The sequence below is a fragment of the Empidonax traillii genome, unplaced genomic scaffold, assembly GCF_003031625.1.
Source record: "Empidonax traillii isolate 1590-97213 ecotype Southwest subspecies unplaced genomic scaffold, ASM303162v1 scaffold904:size330812, whole genome shotgun sequence".
Classification (NCBI taxonomy): domain Eukaryota; kingdom Metazoa; phylum Chordata; class Aves; order Passeriformes; family Tyrannidae; genus Empidonax; species Empidonax traillii.
Genome location: NW_020956097.1, coordinates 72988 through 92328, shown reverse-complemented (window position 1 = coordinate 92328; position 19341 = coordinate 72988). Strand labels below are relative to the sequence as shown.

Genomic DNA, 19341 nt, shown 5'->3' with positions numbered 1-19341 from the left:
TACAGTTACTGATGTTGCCCATGAGAAAAGGACACTTGACTTTTTCGAGAGCCTTACAAAACCAAAAGCAGGCAACTAACTAACCAAACAAAAGAAAACCAGACCACCCTGGAATGGAAAATAAAGTGAAAACCCCTTTGGCTGCTAAAACCAGAAGATACTTGTTTCAAGGGCTAAATTTTGGCATTTGTGTCCCTCAATTAGGCAGTTACAGAGCGCCACAGCAGGGCTGACGACGCTACCCTGCTATAGAGGTTTAATAGAGGAGCCCCCGCGACCCAGGGCAGAAGCGGCGGGCGGGGCCTTCCCGAGGAACACATCAGCCCCCGGAACCCCTCACCCCAACATCCCGGAGCTCCCCCCCGGGCCCGGCCCGGCGGTCCCGCCCTGACGTAGGCGCCTCCTGGCCCAATGGCGGCTCCGCTCTACTTCCGGCGTCCCGGCCCGTCTCCTGGATACGGGCGCGGGGTATCGACCATCTGAGCGCCGCGCGGGGGGAGCGGGGACGGGCCCCGGTGGGACCCGTCGGCGCGTTCCTGCTGGAACAGAGCGAAACAAATCCCCGCAGTTCCCAGAGTCACCCTGCCTGCTGTGCCGGTGCCCCGCCCGCTGGGTTCGTTTTGTGGCGCACAGGGACGGGCGTCCGGCCGGGACCCCACCACCGGAGCATGGGAGACGCCGCGCCGGGGGCGGGGCTCCGCCGGTTCGGTTGATGCCGGCGGCGCGGCGATGATGCTGCCGCCGGGTCCGTCCCGCGCCGCATAAGTACGGCGGCCGCTCCCTCCCTTTCCCGTCGGGCCCGTCCCCCGCCGCACAGGTCAGGCTGCCGCTCCCCGCTCCCTCCCTTTCCCGCCGGGCCCGTCCCCCGCCGCACAGGTCAGGCTGCCGCTCCCCTCTCCCTCTTTCCCTTCTTTCCCTTCTTCCCGCGCGCGGACCGCGGCCGTTAACGGGCGGGGCGCGCGCCCAACGGCCCCGCCCCTCAGCGTCCTCTCGCTGCCCGCGGCCCGAGGGCGGCATCGAGGCGGGCGGGGCTGCGGTCCCGCGGCTGAGGGACTCCTCGTGCCTCTTTATTCCGTCTCGCCGTACCTCGTGCCAAAACAGGTGAACGAATCTCAGCCCCCTAAAGCGTGCCGTGTGTGTTAGAGAAGTTGTGGGTGCCCCGTCCCTGGCAGTGTTCAAGGCCGGGCTGGAGGGGGCTCTGAGCATCCTGGTCCAGTGGGAGGTGACCCTGCCCGTGGGGAGGGGTTGGAACTAGATAATCTTTACGTTGCCTTTTAACCCAAGCCATTCTATGATCTTATGATTCCGTTACTGAAATTATGGCATAGCCATTACTCTTGAGCTTCAGGGATGCAAGAGCAGATGCTTCTCTCTTCCCTGTAGCCTCTTGAAGAGCAGCAAAAGGAGACCTTATTTGCAAGTATTGCCAGTCATGAGGTGGCAAGGAAAGCTTCCCTTTCCCATGTGTGAAGAAAGATAATGCCCAGGAACCCCCAGATGCCAGGCAGGATTGTAAGAAAATTTATTTCCCAAGTCGATAACACTAGACTTAAAGAACATTAACTAGTGTTTCAAACGCTGGACCTGGGGAAATACAAGCCCCTGTTCTTCTCAGGGCTTTTATCATCCCTGGCCCCTCCTCTTTGGGGGCCTTCAAAGATGTCTGCAAAGACTTATCTTTTTCTTATGCCAGGGAGAGGAGAAAACATCTAAAACTGTTTTTGGGAAAGATGCCTCGTCCAGGCAGGAAAGTCTTCCTAAGTGAAACAAGCGCTGATCTCCGTGTAATAAATCTGGAAGGGTCTTCTACCCTTACACCATGGCCATGACTCCTCTCTCCCAACGTGCCTTTATGTGTTATTGGTCTTGCTTTTGTCGGATAACCAGATATTTCTGTACTTGTCCTTGAGCCTGGCTTGAAGTGTTTATGGAAAGAAAAAGCGCAAGGAAGGGGCTATGGTCATCATGGACCGCAGCTTCCTCATGAGGGAAAGTGGAGAGGCAGGCACTGATCTCTGATCTTTCTGGAAGCATAAAATCCCTACTTTTGAGCATTGGGAGTGAGTTACTATATATCAATGACTATTAAATTTGAATGCTTCTCCCTTGTCCTCCTTTCTTTGTTTATGAGACTAATACCATGTTTTCACTCTGTTGCCTGTAAAGCGTCCTAAAGTATGGAGAACTTCATTCTGTATGAGGAGATTGGAAGAGGAAATAGGACAGTTGTTTATAAAGGAAGAAGAAAGGGGACAATTAATTTTGTTGCCATTCTTTGCACTGATAAATGCAAAAGAACTGAAATAGCAAACTGGGTAAGTAATGTTTTTTTTTCCTGCTAAATCTGGGAAAAGATACAGCCTACCAAAACCTTGTAGCACAGGTATTATAAAAGAAAAATACCATGTGCTTCTTTACATGGAGTTTGTCGTAATTTAGATCAGCTTCTTAAGATTTTAAACTCTTATACTTTAAATAGAGTCTTATTTTAATGTATTTGTTTCTTCATCTGATTTTATTGTTTTCTAGATCACAAGCATAAGCCTATGTTTACAGTCTTACTGTTTTTATGATGTGTCAGAGAACTTGCAACAGCAGTTACTTGCATTTAGTGGTTTGTTTTACTTAGCTATTAGTTGGGAAAATCCAATGGCAGTAATATCTTCCAGTAAATAATAAATTTCTTACTTAGCAAATATAAATTATTGTTGATGAAAGAACACCACTTAAGATAATTCAACCCTGGTCTGTAAAACCTTGGCACAGTTTTAAATATATGATACTTTCTAGAAAAGAAACTGTAACTGATACAATTACACAGTTCAAATATTTTAATTTTCCAGTAGATAAGTTTTGTTTCTGTGGTGGGTTAACCTTGGCTGGATGCCAGGTTCCCACCAAAACCACTCTATCACTCCCTTCTTCAACTGCACAGGGGAGAGAAAATATAACGGGAGGCTTGTGGGTTGAGGTAAGTGTAGAGAGAGATCACTCACCATGTTACCCTCGCAGGGAAAACAGGCTGGGTTTCGGGACATGAATTGAATTTGTTGCCAGAAGGGGATACTGAGAAATAAAATCAAATCTTAAAATATCTTCCCTCCCCCTCTCCCTTCTTCTTGGGCTCAACTTTACTCCCAGTTTTCTCTCCCTCTACCCCTGCCAGTGACACAGGGAGATGAGGAATAGTGGTTACATGAACATACCACTCAAGCAAAAGAACAGGCTTCTGTAGAGATTAGGTCATGAATGGTATAATAGAAATATAGATCTCCAGGGGCTCTGGAATGATTGTCCTTGGCTGATGAAATTAAGAATGATGGAAAATTTTCTTTTTCTTCCTCTTGGTGTATTGTCTCTCATTTATATTCTTTTTGAAAAAACACCCAGGAGTGCAGATTTGACTCCAATTTCTGATTTCCAGTTTGTTATTGTTTTAGTGATGCAGGAAGGTTAAATAATATTTATAATTTTGGAGTGCAGAAGTTCCTAATTTTTTTTCTATAAACAGATGAGTTGGGCAGGATCTGTGAGGAAAGTTAGCTTTTCTCTCAGCATACATGTAAAACTAAAATATTTGAAGAGTAATATTAGTGCATTAGGAAAGGCAAGAGAACAAGTATTTCATCTAGGGTAAAGGTGTATTGTTTCTTGCTGCCCTGCCTTAAGTCCATATAAACATATAAATATTTATTCCCCTGCCCCATTCCCAGTTAAGTATGTTAAGAACTTTGTTCTAGGTTCGTCTGACTCATGAAATCAGACACAAGAATATAGTAACATTCCATGAATGGTATGAAACCAGCAACCATCTCTGGGTTGTAGTGGAACTATGCACAGGTAAGATAAGCTCAAAAGGTAAACATTTATAAATGCGTATTTGTAAGAGATTTCATCTAGCAGTTTCTTTACAACAGATGGTTAGGTCTTTGAAAAAGTAAGATTATCTGATTATTAGCTTGAGAAGCTTGTTTATATATAAAAATGGTTTTGTTCTTGGAAACATTTTTAGAAATCAACTGAAATAATTTCTCCTCTCCTTCACTGTATGCGTCTGTTAAATGTTAGTTGATGTGGCATAATGTTGGTTTTTAAGAGCTGAAGAGATACAGCGAATCAGGGGAACATAACAACAAATTATGGTTAGTTGAAGGGTAGTTAAGTAATAACTTGAAAAGTTTATTAAGTACTGGCAGCTTTGGCATTCTCTTTTAAAAGACAGCAAGGAGAAAATCAAGCTATAATGTACAAATGAACTTAAAGTTCTTCAAGTTAATTTTTAATCAAAGGGCAATTTAGCAGCTAAAGTAAATTATTTAAATTTTCTTCCTATTCAGTGCAGGTATTTTGACTGCCATGCTAAAATGTTAATTGGGGAGCTCTGAGAACCCAAAACTGCATGAAGTGATTCACTGAGTTTTGATAGGTTCTTATCAATCTATTAAAGGAATCTTTTAAAGCTTTCTGTAATTCTAATGACTGCATATTTTAAATTCCTGATAGTGTTCTTTACTCCACATGGAGAGAAAAGAAAGCCAATAGGCAAGTAATGCGTGTTAAGATTTTTGGCATCTGGAGTTTGTTTAATAGTAAAAGTCCTCATTAGACACAGCCTTTTTATCTATCCAGAATTCCGTTTGAAAAATTCCTGAAGAAGAGAACCTACAAGTTCTGGGAAAAAAGTCATTCTTTCAATGACTAAAAGTGAAGTCAATAACGCATTAGAAGGTTTTGATCTCTTTGCTTAGTTCAACTTCGGGGCACATATTTAAGTTATTAGACTGGCATACTTTTATTCTTGCAATATTACAGTTTGCTGCAAGGAGAGTATCTTGAAGCAACCTTACTTATACATAGAATATGACATTGATTTCGTATTAATTTTGCCTAGATTGAGAGCTGCTTTTGAAATATGCAAGATCTCTCTCTTTTGTCTCAAGCTGACAAAGTGAATTTCTGGTATCAGATGCAGAATCCTTCTGTGTTGCCAGTTCTACTTTTTTTTTTTTCCTTTGTGTATTTGGCCATATTATGGAATTTTTCTATATAGAGTCCTCTAAATTACATTTTAAGAAACAGTTATTAAGCATGTTTGAAAATTCTTTACTATAACTATGTAATATTGGTGTGTTTTTTAAAAGAATGACTGATTTACTAACCCACCTAAAAAGGCTTGGAAATAAAATAATTTTAAGATTCAGAAGTGTTGAATAATTTGAAAAATTCTGCAATGACAGACCTGTTAGTCTTTGTATTCTTTGAAAAAAATAACTGATCAAAGGGAAAAAAGTTCAGGGGAATCTTTGTGATTTGGAATAAAACATCCTTTTCTATGAGTAAGTTTCCTAGACCCTGTTTCATTCAGGGACTTAAATTTGTGTTTTGTTTTGTTTTGATCTACGTGATTTGGGTAAGATATAAATAACAGACAACCCAGAAAACTGGTAGATAATTTAGGAAATGCAAACTGTGGTCTCAGGGGAACAGATTTGGTGCAGGATTAGTAAAGAAATAAATGAGGCTGAGAAAAGGGATTTTAGGGGAGATGTTTTGTGGAATTAGGATAGAAAACTGGGACAGGAAGGAAGAGAAAGACTGAGCAATGAGCTTGTGGGAAATTAGATTAGAAGAAGTCCTATAAACAGCTAGGGTGGGAATGACTCGAATTGGCTGAGTCTGATGACATACCTGAGAATCCATGGAATGTGAGGAAGCAGGTGATGGGGAAGAAGAAAGAGTTTTGCAAGGACTCTGAAAGAAACAGGAACAATCAGTGGGGAAAAGCATGAACTGTGAAAACAAGTGAAGAGCACAGGTGATGGAGGGGGGTATATGTGAGGGTTATTTGGAAGGTTTTGTAAGTGTAATCTGATCACAAAACAAAGGAAGAGCTGGTTGGAACTTAATGGAGAAGCACAGTAGTAATTTTGGAAGGAGAGAGAAGTCATGATAGGATAAGAAATCCATAGAGCTATGAGAGTTTTTTCCGGGCAGTCACTGCTTATTCTTACAGGGATGTATAGGGCAGACAGCTGGGATTTGTGTGAGAAACCTAGAAAGCAAAATTTTAGTCCTGGATATTTTTTAATTCTTTTCTCTAAAAGCAAAGAAAAAAAAAAAGAAAAAAAAAAGAAAAATAGGGGAAAGGATTAAAATGAATGAAGTGAGGCACATGAGTCAAGAGAAGAACTCACTGTGTAGAAACACTGTATGTGAAGAAGAAACAAAATAAGTTATCTGTTGGATGTTGTTGACCTTGGGACCTCAAACTGTAACACAGTTTCGCTATTTCTGTTGTCTCTGAATTCAGTGGAAAATTGCCTGCCATTATCTTTAGCAATTGTTCACAGAGGTTGATAACCTGCTCTTGGTATTATTTATTCTTTTAACTTAGGCAGCAGGAGTCTGGTTAAGGAATTTAAATAAATGCATTTGGTTTACATGTAAACAAATTACATTGTGAAATGACACAGTTCCTGAATTTCTTTTTTCCACTTCGGATTCCTTTGTTAAACAAATCAATTCAAGTAATTTTGAAGCTGTGCACTCAATTTCATTTCATTCAAAATTAAGATATTTGTCACAGTGTTGAAAACAGATTTTTTTCTGTACGTCTTAGATTTTATAACTGGTAGATAATATAAAAAAATATTTTAAATATCTACTGATAATGGCTTTTGATTGACATCTTTTGAAGAAGCTTATGTAATGTCCTTTGGAATAACTTATATGACATCTTCTTTATATGCAGTTACTATGTGTAAATGTATTTCAGGTGGTTCTCTAGAGTCTGTCATTGCTCAAGATGAACATCTACCAGAAGATGTAGTGAGAGAATTTGGTGTTGAGTTGGTTACTGGTTTATACCATATTCATAAGCTTGGAATTATCTTTTGTGAGCTGACGCCTGGAAAGGTAAGGAAGAGTGTTATCTGTAGGGAACACTGCATGTTACTTTGCATGCCATCAGCATTTATTTTATTACTTGTGTTCTGTTGTTTGGAAGAGGTTTATCTCAGAGTGGAGGCCAGTTGAGCTTTATAATATATGTGAAGACAATAAGAGACAAGTCTATAGCTTAAATATTTTATGATCTAATTGATTCTTTCCCTATTGTGTATCTGATACAATGTGATAGGTTCTTTTTGATTTGGTGTACTGGTTTAATTAATGAAGGATTTTAGTTCTCTGTCATTAGACATAGAATAGATTCATTATTACTCTATCATGCTGCAGAATATTTTGCAGTCATAGAAAGTGCTAATGGGGGAGTAAAGTTAATTAAACTTTCTTTGTTAATAACCTCTATTGTTTCCAGATACCATGTAAATTATCATCTTATTCTTGCATAAAAATAAAAATCTCTATGTACTTTCTCATTTTGTGTCTGTGTGTGTAATTTATGCAGAGGTTTCCAAAGTCCGTGTTTAATTCATGTAGTCCCTGGAATATGACTATAATCAAAAAATCTTCCTTAACAATAATTGTTTTTGATCTTGATCTATTAGTGATCAAGTTGCCCTTCTTCTGTGAGTTCTTCCACAGTTCTACTCAGTTCATGTCATTTGTGGGTCCAAAAGAAATAAAAAAAAATATGAATAAAGCATAATGGAGATGATTTTGTAGTAATCCAAAGAAGAATGTTGCTGTAAAGGACTCCTTTGAACAGCAAGTAGAGTGCTAATTAAGGTTGCTTCTGTGCCCCACTCCCTGCTTCTGACTGAATGGGCTATTTCTCCAAACTAAGTTTTTGGGATTATGAAGTTTTTAATTATAAGAACAAGTAGTGGCTGCCCAGAGAAAACTCTCATCATCAATGGACAAAATCTGTGGGATTTTCTGCCAAATAAAATTAGAAAAAGTCACTTTTTTTTCCTCAAAGGAAGCCTTGTTTGATTTCACTCTACTTTTATCTTCTTATACAGTTTTACTCTACTTTTACTTTCTTTTCTCGAGTAACATCATTGTTTATTTATATTTAATAATGAGTAAACAAAAGTGCACATTGAAACTCTTAAGAGTTCTATTGTGATACTTTTGGTTGTAAGTAAAAAGTCAGTATTGACGGTACTTAAAAAAACTTCTCAGTGTTTTTGATTATGGTGATAATTTCTATGTGCTTAAATGGTTTCAGATTGTGTTTTTTTAAAATAAATTATTTTATGCTTTGTGTTGGAAATTTCAGAATCATCAGTTTTAGTGCATCATATTAGTGTGTTGGATTTTGTTTATTCTTCTAGATTCTGCTGGAAGGGTCTGGCACTTTGAAATTCAGTAGTTTTTGCTTGGCTAAAGTGGATGGTGAAAACTCGGAAGAATTTTTTGCTTTAATTGGAAATGAAGAAGGTGAAGATGTTAGTGAAAGTACTCCGCAAGGATACTTGAAAAACAGATTTAAAGGTACAATATTTTTACTGGCCAAAATTAACCTTTACCAAAGAGGCAAAATGAAAGTTGGAAGTAGTTTGGAGTAGTTTGAAGTAGTTTGGAGAGAAGACCTTGAAATAAAATAGTTGTTTAGCATTTTTGGGGGGCTTTCTAAGTTTCTGGAGAATCACAGAGTCACAGAAAGATAAGGTTGGAAGAGGAACTGTAATGGGTCATCTGATCCAACCTTCCTTCTCAAGCAATGTCATCCTAGAGCACATGGCAGAGGATTGCATCCAGATGGTTCTTAAACATCTCCAGTGAGGGAGACTCCCAACCTCTCTGGGCAGACTGTTCCAGTGCTCAGTCACCTGCACATAAGGAAGTTCTTCCTCATATTCAGGTGGAACTTCCTGTGCATCAGTTTCTACCTGTTGCCTCTTGTCCTATTGCTTGGCACCACTGACAAGAGCCTGGCTCCATCCTCTTGGCTCCCCGCCTTTAGTCAGTCATCTCTCCAGTGGCTGAACAGGCCCAGCTCCCTCAGACTTTCCTCATAAGAGAGATGCTCCATTCCCCCAGTTGTTTTTGTAGCCCTCCACTGGACTCGCACCGGGAGCTCCATGTCTCTCTTGTACTGAGGAGACCAGAACTGGGCACAGCATTCCAGATGTGGCCTCACTAGGGCTGAGTAGAGGGGCAGGATCGCCCTGATAAAACAGAATAATTAATTCTGTAGTGTCACCTTTTGTGAAGATTAATGTGTTTCCCGGTGTCTTTGCAATGGGAAAGCATGTTCAGTGTATTTTCTGTAAGGGGTTTTAACATCTCCTGCATTATGGGAATTTTTTAAATAAGGTCAAACCCAAAACTTAGCTCTTAAGTAAGATTGTTCAGAGAGATTGTAACTTACGGATGGAACAACACCTGCGAGTGAGTAGAAAGAAAAGAAACTATTTACAAGTGTATGGTAATAATTCTCTGTTTCATAAAAACAGTTTAACTAAGAGCTGGGAAATAATATGATTCTGTCTGTCGTAAAATGTATGACATATTAACAATTCCTGACTTCTGGTTTTCTTTTGGATTGAAGCTCATATGTAGGTGATTATAGACTGTATCACACTTTTAGAACAAACTTCCAACACAGCATACCTGGAGATGATTAATTTTAAATCGTTTTTTAAACCTTGACATGAAATAACTACACTACAGTTTATTATATAATCTTTTTATCTTGAACATATTTTTGTTCTTTTATAAACTGCTCTTGATTTTTTTCTTTGTAGGGAAAAAGAAGGGAGCAAAATTTCAAGAATTAAAAAAACTCCCGAACTCCAAAATAACAAACTCCAAACTGAGTATATGAATGAGATCTGAAGTGTTTCAATGTAACTAGTTAATTCAAAATATTAATTCTTGGTTTGGATTCGCTAAGGAGGCTAAATTTTAATTTGCTATTTGATGAAAATTACACACAATCACTTAAGCTTTGGAAGTTCAGAGTTCAAACTGGAAGTGGCTTCCTTTACTAAAGAAATTTTATTTGTGGTGTTTAGTTGATATAAGACAGTGTATTAAAAAAAAAAAGTTCAAAGGAAGTATCAGAATCACGTATTTACTATTTTTTGTGCTCCTGTTATAAAGTAGTAATTGGAGAGTGAAGAAATAACTGATACTGAAAGTATGACAAAGAAAAATGATTTAGGATTAATCCTGTTTTGCCTCAGGAAAATTTGAGCTATGGAATTATTTATGGAGTTTTAAAAAGCCTTTGCTGCAGATGCTCTCTGTAAGGTCTGGGACTCAATTCCATTAAGTTAGTATTAAATGTTTACACAGAACTATTGCATTTTTCCTTGGAGAGTGCACTGCTGTACTTCCATTGTCCTTTTTGATGCAAATGGTACAAGTGATTTGTAGTTTGAGGTCAACTGTTTGGCTACCTTTAAGAATGATAATTTAATTTCAAAGTATGAGGCAGTTAATGTGCTTCAGTTTCAGTAGGCAGATCCATGCAAATGCAGTAGATTGCAAATACTATGTTATTTTTTCATTGAATAAGAAAAAAATCAGAAACTTATTTTTAATCTACTGAATCATATATTAGTCCTTACTTGGAGCATCTCACAGACCTCTCTTTCCAAGATATTGATGTGGTGTATCAGGTACTGTTATTGGAAACAACAGAATTCTTGATGTTTTATGAGAACAGAGAAAGCTCTCTAAATACTTTGCTACCTCCTTCTGAGAGTCCACACTGGGACTAGTAAGACCAAGACCAGAACTTTGTTCAGGAAGAAATACAAATCTAATCTCTTTCCTGTTGCTTTTTAGAACAACTGTTTTGATACGTATGGTAATGACCTTTTGTGACTTAAAAAAATAAAACCCAAGAACAAAAGAATCCAAAATAAACTTTTTAAAGACTATGGAATGGACACTTCTACTGAGCTTGTGTAATTTTTTAGAGATTTTTGAGAAGTGTAGAAATAAAAACTATGTATTTTTTTCTGTTTCATTACAAAAGAGATTTGTGAATAAGATGTTATCATTTGTGATGTTTTCAAAGTGTTTCAGGGTGAAAATAGCTATAACTATTTAGATCAGTTGGCTAGCTGCCTTGTTTTTTGTAACAAAACCGTCTAAGTTCACGAAGGTTTATGTCTTTAGATGGCTTTTAAAAATGTCCCAAACCTGATGTAACATAATGATTTCTCTTGCTTGTATGCGAATGATGTTGGTTTACTATTCTGCTCAATTTGCTTGGTCCTGGAAGCTTTACAGCATATCACAACATTCTTTACAATAATCACTGGGTTTGAAAAGTGTAGCACAAGACAGCTTGGTTAATAGAAGTGAAATGAGCAACAAAATAGCATCTATAATCCTACATAATCCAGTTAAAGTATAGGAAAGAAGTTGCTTTGAAACTACTTACATTTGGTATTTCAGTTTTCTTATACCAAGTGAAGATAATCTCTAACTCACTGAAGTCTGGAGACAAAGTTTAAAGTACTGAACAGGAGAAATGCTGAATGAATAATCAAAGTGCATTACACATACTGTATTTTGTAGGCTCTCCATTATACACAGCTCCAGAAGCAATAAAGGGAGATGACTTCTGCAAAGCCAGTGATCTGTGGTCCTTGGGATGTTTACTTTATGAAATGTTCTCAGGTTGTAAGTTTATGTATCTACCTACTATCTGTGATAATGGAAACATAGGTCATGATCTCAGAGGAAATTCTTGTTAACTCTCTAGGGAAGTTAAGACATAGAAAAACTTTACACCGGTTTTAAAGATTTCTTGAAGAATGTACTAACTGTGCTTAAAGTTCTTTATCAAATAATCAAGTAAAGTAATACTGTTAAGTTGTCCTGCTGACTGTGATCTAAATACAATGACACTAACCAATGTGTATGGTTTAAATGCTATGATTTAAAATTATAGCAGCCCTCGAATTCTGATAGTATAATTTTTTTAATCTCCTCAGGATTGAACTCTGGGTGCATTATTACAAGCTTTGAAAGAGAAAACTGTTTCACTATTATAAAACTAGAGCAAATAGGTTTCCTGCAGATAAAGTGCCCAGTTGGTGCAGCTGAAAGGAAAGCTTCATCACAAAAGAGAATTGCACTGCAACCTTCTTAAATCTTAAGCAATATGCTTATCTGTTGGATCAGCTCAGTAACAAAGATACTGAGATTTCTGCCTAGACCTCTTCCTATTTTATCATTGCTGATTCATGCAGGGCTATCACGGTTATCTCCATGAAACTGTCTTCATGAGCTTATGATATATCATTCACCTGACAGTCATTTTGAAGTTTGCCTAACCTGTGAAATACATTTGTCTTTGTTTGTAGGAAAACCACCATTCTTCTCAGAAAACATTTCTGAATTAATTGAAAAGATTTTATGTGAAGATCCATTGCCACCTAAACCAGAGGGTGAGGTTCTGTTATTCTTTAATGAATCAAATCAGAGTAAGAATTACAAAGTACTAGGTTTTTTTGCACAATTTCTTCTGAGGCTGTTTGCAGTAATCAGTTACTTGTGTGAAGTGAATGTTAGCAGTGCCTTCCTTTTGTAAGATCTTTTTCCTTGTTAAAGATGAATTTTTGTTTTTCCTTTGATAGACAGACATATAATTTACTTTAATTGTTAACACAAAATATACCTACTGGGATGGAATTTTTGATCTTGGTCATTCTGGTCATCAATGTTATTCACAGAGACCCTTAAATATTAGTGGCTCTTTTCAGTTCGTAGTAAGGTACTTGAAAATGGTAACCTGCAGAATTAAAACTGTTGTTATTTTTTTCAATTCTGGGAAAGATTTTTTTTTTCAAAGTGGGTAAAGTGCCTTTCTCAGTTTTGCGCTGTCAGAAGTAGAGTCTTTTCTCAGTAAAATAAGAATTTTGGAAAGCTCTTTTGTATAATGGGGTGCAATGCGGGTCCTCTTAAAATTATTATTGTTGGAGGAAACTTAATTTCAGTTTAAGCAGATCTTAACTCCACTTGATTTCTTTCTAATGGCTACATGATAATTGGAGGGTGCTTTTTTTTTAAGTTACAATTTTAACTAGCTTAATGACCAATAATTGGTGTTTTTGTTTGTTTTGGTTTTGGTTTGTTTGTTTTCGGGGTTTTTTTGAGGATCCTTTGAAATACAAGGAGTGTATATTTGAAATTCTTTATACGTTTAAATTTTTTTCAGATGAGATTGCTATTAAGAACATTTTTAGCATGATCTGTAGTTAATTGTTTGGTCTACATGTGGTGACAGTTTTGCTGCCTGTTGCTGATCTTCACGAGTGCTTCCGTTTACAGGTTCTGCTTTTCACAAACCTTCTGCTGAGTTCCTCAGTTTGCTTGATGGGTTACTTCAAAAGGATCCTCAGAAAAGGTAAACTGTCTAATCCATGGCAGTTGTTTATGTAGTCACCTCTGGAGAAAAAAATTCCTATGATACTATATGTATAGTATTTTGTAGGTGAAAAAGAATGCAAAAAACTTTAATCCCTCATATAGAAGAATGAACTGTGCTTTTTGTTATATGAATATATACAGAATTAATGTATTCATTAAGTGTGTCTTTGTATTTTTATAACTGGGGCTAAATAGATAACTGAAACAGAATGATAGGCAATTTAGAATTGGATGGCTTTGCTTTTCCAGAGCAATGGGCACATGTATTTTATCAGACTTTGATTTATAGGTGTTACAGTTACATTGTTAAATAATTTAGGACTGTAATTTACAGAGTAGTTCAGATAATTTACGTGAGGGACTGACTATACAGTTTCCTTCATTTTTATTCTCATACCTCTCTTGTGTGAATTATCCATTCTGATTCGAGGTAAAAAGTTCGTCCCGCAAGAAAGCTTTGTTGTCCAAATAAAAGCAAACAACAGGATTAATTGCTCTGTAGTGTCACTGGGTTAAAATCTTAGTCTGGTATGGCCTGTGGAGCTGTACTTTGCCACTGCTTTTTCAGTTTGTTTGTTGCTTTCCAAAAGGCTGAATTGGACAGACCTATTGCAGCATCCGTTCTGGAAAGGATCCCTTAGCCATTGTGGTGGTGGTTCTGCAGACAGACAGGGCACAAGCTCAAGGTACCATATGTTTGTGAAAGACTTCTTTTGTAATAAATACAAGCAAAGATAAAAAAAGTATTTTATTGTGTTTGTTTGTAAATTTTATAATTTTTGAAATTTTACTTAGAATTTTCATTTATTAATGACTGGAGTTTTACACTATTCAATTGACAGGTTTGGATATTTAGGAATGGTATTGTCCTATTAGTATGTTACATCATCCATTCACTTTCAACAGACTCCTTCCTTGTGGCTACAGAATGTGTTAAAATACACTTCTGAACTAACTGCGGTCAATTTTACTTATTTGTTTATATATTATATAACATTGTTGTTTGACTTGCAATTTTCGTTTTGGAAGCTTTAGTGGAATGGGTCAGTTTTATCTCTAGTGATTTTTGTTTGGTTGGTTGGTTTTGTGCATTAGGCTTAGAGCGTCACAAAGCCTATCAGTACAGCATCTTAGAGCTGTGGTTGAGCTTTATAATCTTGCAGATGCAGCTGACCCATATTCTTTGCTTATGACATAAAGCGTTAATCTAATAGTTGGGTTTTTTTCTAGATTTGGAATACTCTACACTGCTATATATATATGCAGAAATACCCAAACCTTTTGTGCAAATGGTTTCTACATATTAAAAAATTCAGCTTCTTCAAAACTCCGGTTACCTTGCTGGTTTATTTGTTTTTAATTTTGAACTAGGATATTTAGCGTTGACTTTTAAGTTACGTTGTTCTAAATATTTGAAAGATATGTTCTAGTCTAATGAACTGTTCATGTTCTAGTCTAGTGAACTACTGTGAAAATAGTTTTGTTTTAGAATGTTGAATGTTTTTGTGTTTTATCTCCTTTAAAATTTTCTCTCATGTTGTTTAATACCTATTTCTGATACCAGTGCTGCAATGTTTTTGTAATTATCATTTATTCTAGTTTGAGATACAGTTCTTTATCTTTTAATTTTATTACTGCTTTTACCTGCAAGACATAGAAGAAGTTAATATTTACAGTTTATACCACAAAGTAAGAATTTATTCATGTTTTTGGCAAGACCTCCATCTCAGTGTTCACTTTTGAGGAATTTTCAGAGAATCAGAAGAATCTTAATCTCCTATGAAATATTTGGCTATTTGACCTTGCTCTTGAGGGTTTTCTAGTGCCTCTGACATATCTGCTGATATATGCACTAATGGACAGTTATGACAAATGTAGAACATTGGCCTTACATGCTAAAGAAGTTCAGTACTTTTTCTTTTCCAACTGTAAGGCCTGTGTATCTATTTTTTTCACAATGTGGATTTGATTAATATTTGATATCCTGGAGAGCCTTCAGGAAACTTACGTAGCTCAGGTCCTTTTGAATAATAGAGGGGCAGGCTTAAAAAAAAACTCATTTAACCACAGTCAATAAACTTGCAATTAAGTGTGACATGTAAATCATTACACAACAAAAATAAACCAAAAAAACCTCCAGATCTTAGAAAAGCCCACAAAACAAGAAATCTAAGCAACCTACCAAAAAAGTAGTTTCAATCTAGGCTGCCGACTTTGTTAGAGGTAGGTTTGTTATGACTTTTTCCTGTGAAGATTGAATGATCCATAATGCTTTTAGTATTTCTTTACAGCTCTTTTATTATGGGGTCATAGCTTAACTTTTCTACTGTCTTCCATGTAAGTTCTAGTGGGACAGAATTTTTAATATTCTCCTGCTCATTTGCCGTAAACTTGTTTGTCATCATTGCCAATACTGCTATAAAAAGTATATGCAACATATTAAATTAGTATGTTTCAGAGAATGACAGCTAAATTTTATTCTAACAATTGCAAAAAAACCCCTATATAATCCCTCTTTTTTTAAATCTGTAATTACTATTTTCTATTAAGCAGCAAAGAGGACACAGAGTCATCAGTGTCTTGGAGTACCAAAGAGCCAATGGATACTCATAAAAGTCTAGACAACCTGTCATCCTCAAGAGCAGATCCTAAACTACCAAACAGTTCTCTCAACATAGGTAATATTGTTCATTATGTTGTTTTTTACTCATCTTTATCAATCCTACCAACGTCCCTATGTTTTATTTGATTTTAATCTCTGACTGCAAGTTGATGTTCTCTTTTCAGTAGAAACTCAGGCTGAATTACGCCCCAAAAGTGCAGTTGATGGTGAATCAAATGAATCCATATTTCTTCTCAGGTATGAAAACTTAAAGAACAATTAGAAACCCCCTTGAAATTGTAAATTTATAAATTCTAAAAACCAAAATCCTGTATTTTTGGTGCTGTTTTTTCCCCACTATCTCTTCAGACATTTTATTATTCTACCTGTAACACTGTGTGTATCTCCTTTTGAATTCTCTATTACCGCTTTAATTAATATTAAAATATTAGAAGAGCTGCAAAAGCAGTCTGTGTAATTAAAGATTATCTGGCTTTATTACACTGTTTTTGGGAGTAAACTTTTGATTTCTTAGCTGTCAGTCTAAACAGAAGAATTTACTTAGATCTTTCTTTCCTTCTTACTTCATATATGAGAATAGGCTTTAGTATCGTTGCTTTGAATATGCAAGAATAAGGATTCAACATCAGATATGCTAATAAATTCTACCTGCAGCTTTTCTTCCAAGCTGTTGGTAACAACCTATTAAATACTGCATGGGTATTAAAAAAAAAAGAAAAGAAAATAGTGATTGGTTTAACAGTGATTTTAGTTGAGGCTTGATTCTGGAACTTTGTACTAGTTTTCAAGCCAAGAAGATTGTCTAGTGAAATAGATACTTTTCTTATTGTCATCAAGAAGAAATATTCCAGTTTGAAAATACTCTTTCAAGCTTCTTGCATAACCTGAAATAGGGGTTTTGTATATGATAGTGCTTACACGGGTTATTTCAGTTGGTTTTAATAATGTTAATTCTCATCTCATTTATAAATTCTGTCATCACAGCAATTTCAAATAGCATTTGCTTTAGCAATCTGCTGAAAGGAAAGGCTACAATGACATCAAAAACAGTATAACAACATGTAATCCAAATCATGTTTTTTAACAACATACTTTATTTGTGATAAGCACATTAGTTTAAATATAAAACTTGAAATATATGAAAGCAAATCAGTTGCATTATTGAAAAAAAGTATATTTATCAAATCTACATATTTTGAAGGATGTGGGAACGTAGAATAATTATTCAACCTCCTAGCTAGAAATCATAGGGTTTTTTGTTTAGGAACTAAGACTGCCTAAACTTCCAGGCACATCCTGATATACTTTTTTTGCTGAAAGAATTAGGACATTTTATGTAGGTTTATGTAGGTGGTATTTTGGCATTCCTTCATTGTGCCCAAGTTTCTCTTGAAAATAGATGGAAGGTTAAAACAATTATATTAGTCATTTGGTCACTGATTTTCATGAGTATTTTTAACTTTGTTTGGTGTTTTTATTTTTAATTTGGTTGCTTTTTGTAATAAATAAAGCTGATTTGTAACTAAATGTGTCTATTATTTTCTGCTGATGAAGAAAACACATTCATTTGAAGTTGATGATTTTACTAGTTTCCTGGCCTGCCAATTTTAATAATTCTAAAGTGCATTTTAAATGCTTTGCATTATATATAATGTAAACCCCAAGTTCAGTAGCAGCTTTATGAAAATTGCAACTTTGCAGTATTCTGGTCTTTCCTTTCTTCATTTTCTAATTTGCAGACAGGATTTTTAAAAAGAAAAAATAAAAGGTAAACCTAGTTCACAATCATACATGAAATTTAGGCAGTCTTAGCCAGGAGTTAGCAGTCAGAAGAGAATAACATAAAATAAATTTCAATTTTTTCTCACATTAATTTTCTCTGTAGCTTGTTTGTTATTAGGAATTCAGGTAATAACGTTTTAGCATTCAGTTTTGAGAGTCATTATTGCTGAGAAAATAATCAAATTAGATCCATTTAACATCAATAACAACTACAAAATACCACCCTTCCATTTTTAACTGGTAAAGAAATCCTAACCTTGTCAGAACACATTCAAAGACTGAAAATTCATATCCAGTTGGCTCAGGCATAGCCTCATTTATGTTCATCAGCTTTGAAAGTTTGCTGTATGGCAGAAAAGTACTGCAGCAAAACTTAATCTGTAGTCTTTATTGGTTTATTATTATTTTTTTTCTTTTTTTTGTTTAAGTTCTCGCCCCACACCTAGAACTAGCACTGCAGTAGAAGTAAGTGATGCTACTACTGCCCCAATCAAAAATTTTCCACAAAGAGGTTCATGCTTGAAAGAGGTGAGTACAAAATTTATATTAAGGGATGATGGTATCTCTATAGTTAGAATTTTAGCCTCGAGTCTGTGGCAAAGTCAGGTTTCTTTTCCATCCATAGCTAACAGGGAATCAGTTCCTACAGTGTGCAAGTTATTTGAAAAATAGATTTGCAGAACTCCAGATGTATGAGTTAAGAGATGCATAGTCTCCTTTTTTGCCCCAGTGCATAAAACAGGAAAATGTTACCTTCTTTCTTATCAGTCTACATTTTGGACCCATTGCTTTTTCTTCCAATGTGTTTCTCTTATGATTTTTAGTTGGTCCTATCTACTATTACATAAATGAAAAGTAAGTTAGAATATGTTGTTTGCATGGCCAAACATCATGGTATAATGTTGAAATGAATCACTTTGGGAATAAACATGAACTAACTTTTTTTTGGTGCAAAAAAGTTTTTTTTAAAAAAAATCTTTGTTCTTGCTCTAGGCTGAAAATACGTGCTCAAGTCAGCAGGATGTGGAGTCAGCACTGAGAGAGCTCATTTACACTGAATCTGATCTTATCATAACACCAATCATTGACAATCCAAAGGTATAGCAAAATAAAATATAAGATTCAGGAACTTGTGGCTGAGGCTATTTTTGCAGATAAATTTTTAATCAGGGTGAAACTCCTTTCCTGTATTTTATAGTTCTCATTTTAAAGCATTTCCACCCAGTCATCTGGCAAGCTCTCATGCAATTTTTTTTGGCAGTCTGTATAATTCTATTGTGTTGCTAATTTGGAGGAATGAGTTATTTTGAGATTGAATAATAATATTAAATAATGTCTTTCAAGAAACAGAAGCTACTAAATACTGTGTTCAGTGCTTTTGTAGATTTGTTTTCTGATAACTTGCTTTGATATCTGTTACTTAAATGAGCACAAAACTGGGGTTTGGTATACTCAAAACAAGGCCATCTATGAAGCCTTCTAGATTAAAGTTAGACCTTTGCAGAAAAACTTCTATTACTATTTAAACTTCAGATTTGATAATGTTTTTGAACTTATTTTCTCTCCAGAAGAACACCTGAAGTTCATTATAGGAAATGTCCATCCTCTTTCTGCCATATGTATTGTAATGTGAT

At 36.3% G+C, this 19341-nt stretch overlaps 1 protein-coding gene across 1 annotated transcript in view; it reads left to right on the top strand.

Moving 5' to 3' along the window:
- Nucleotides 1-473: 473 nt before the first annotated feature.
- ULK4 (unc-51 like kinase 4) overlaps nucleotides 474-19341 on the top strand; it is a gene marked incomplete at its 3' end in the record, with an annotated part of 87637 nt that continues 68769 nt past the window's right edge. The window contains exons 1-13 of the mRNA XM_027902735.1: nucleotides 474-817; nucleotides 2167-2315; nucleotides 3741-3840; nucleotides 6776-6915; nucleotides 8241-8400; nucleotides 11446-11547; nucleotides 12237-12320; nucleotides 13204-13279; nucleotides 13893-13988; nucleotides 15856-15980; nucleotides 16090-16162; nucleotides 18136-18235; nucleotides 18701-18805. Coding sequence (XP_027758536.1) covers nucleotides 2178-2315; nucleotides 3741-3840; nucleotides 6776-6915; nucleotides 8241-8400; nucleotides 11446-11547; nucleotides 12237-12320; nucleotides 13204-13279; nucleotides 13893-13988; nucleotides 15856-15980; nucleotides 16090-16162; nucleotides 18136-18235; nucleotides 18701-18805 — 1299 coding nt within the window. The remainder of the gene's footprint in view (nucleotides 818-2166; nucleotides 2316-3740; nucleotides 3841-6775; nucleotides 6916-8240; nucleotides 8401-11445; nucleotides 11548-12236; nucleotides 12321-13203; nucleotides 13280-13892; nucleotides 13989-15855; nucleotides 15981-16089; nucleotides 16163-18135; nucleotides 18236-18700; nucleotides 18806-19341) is intronic.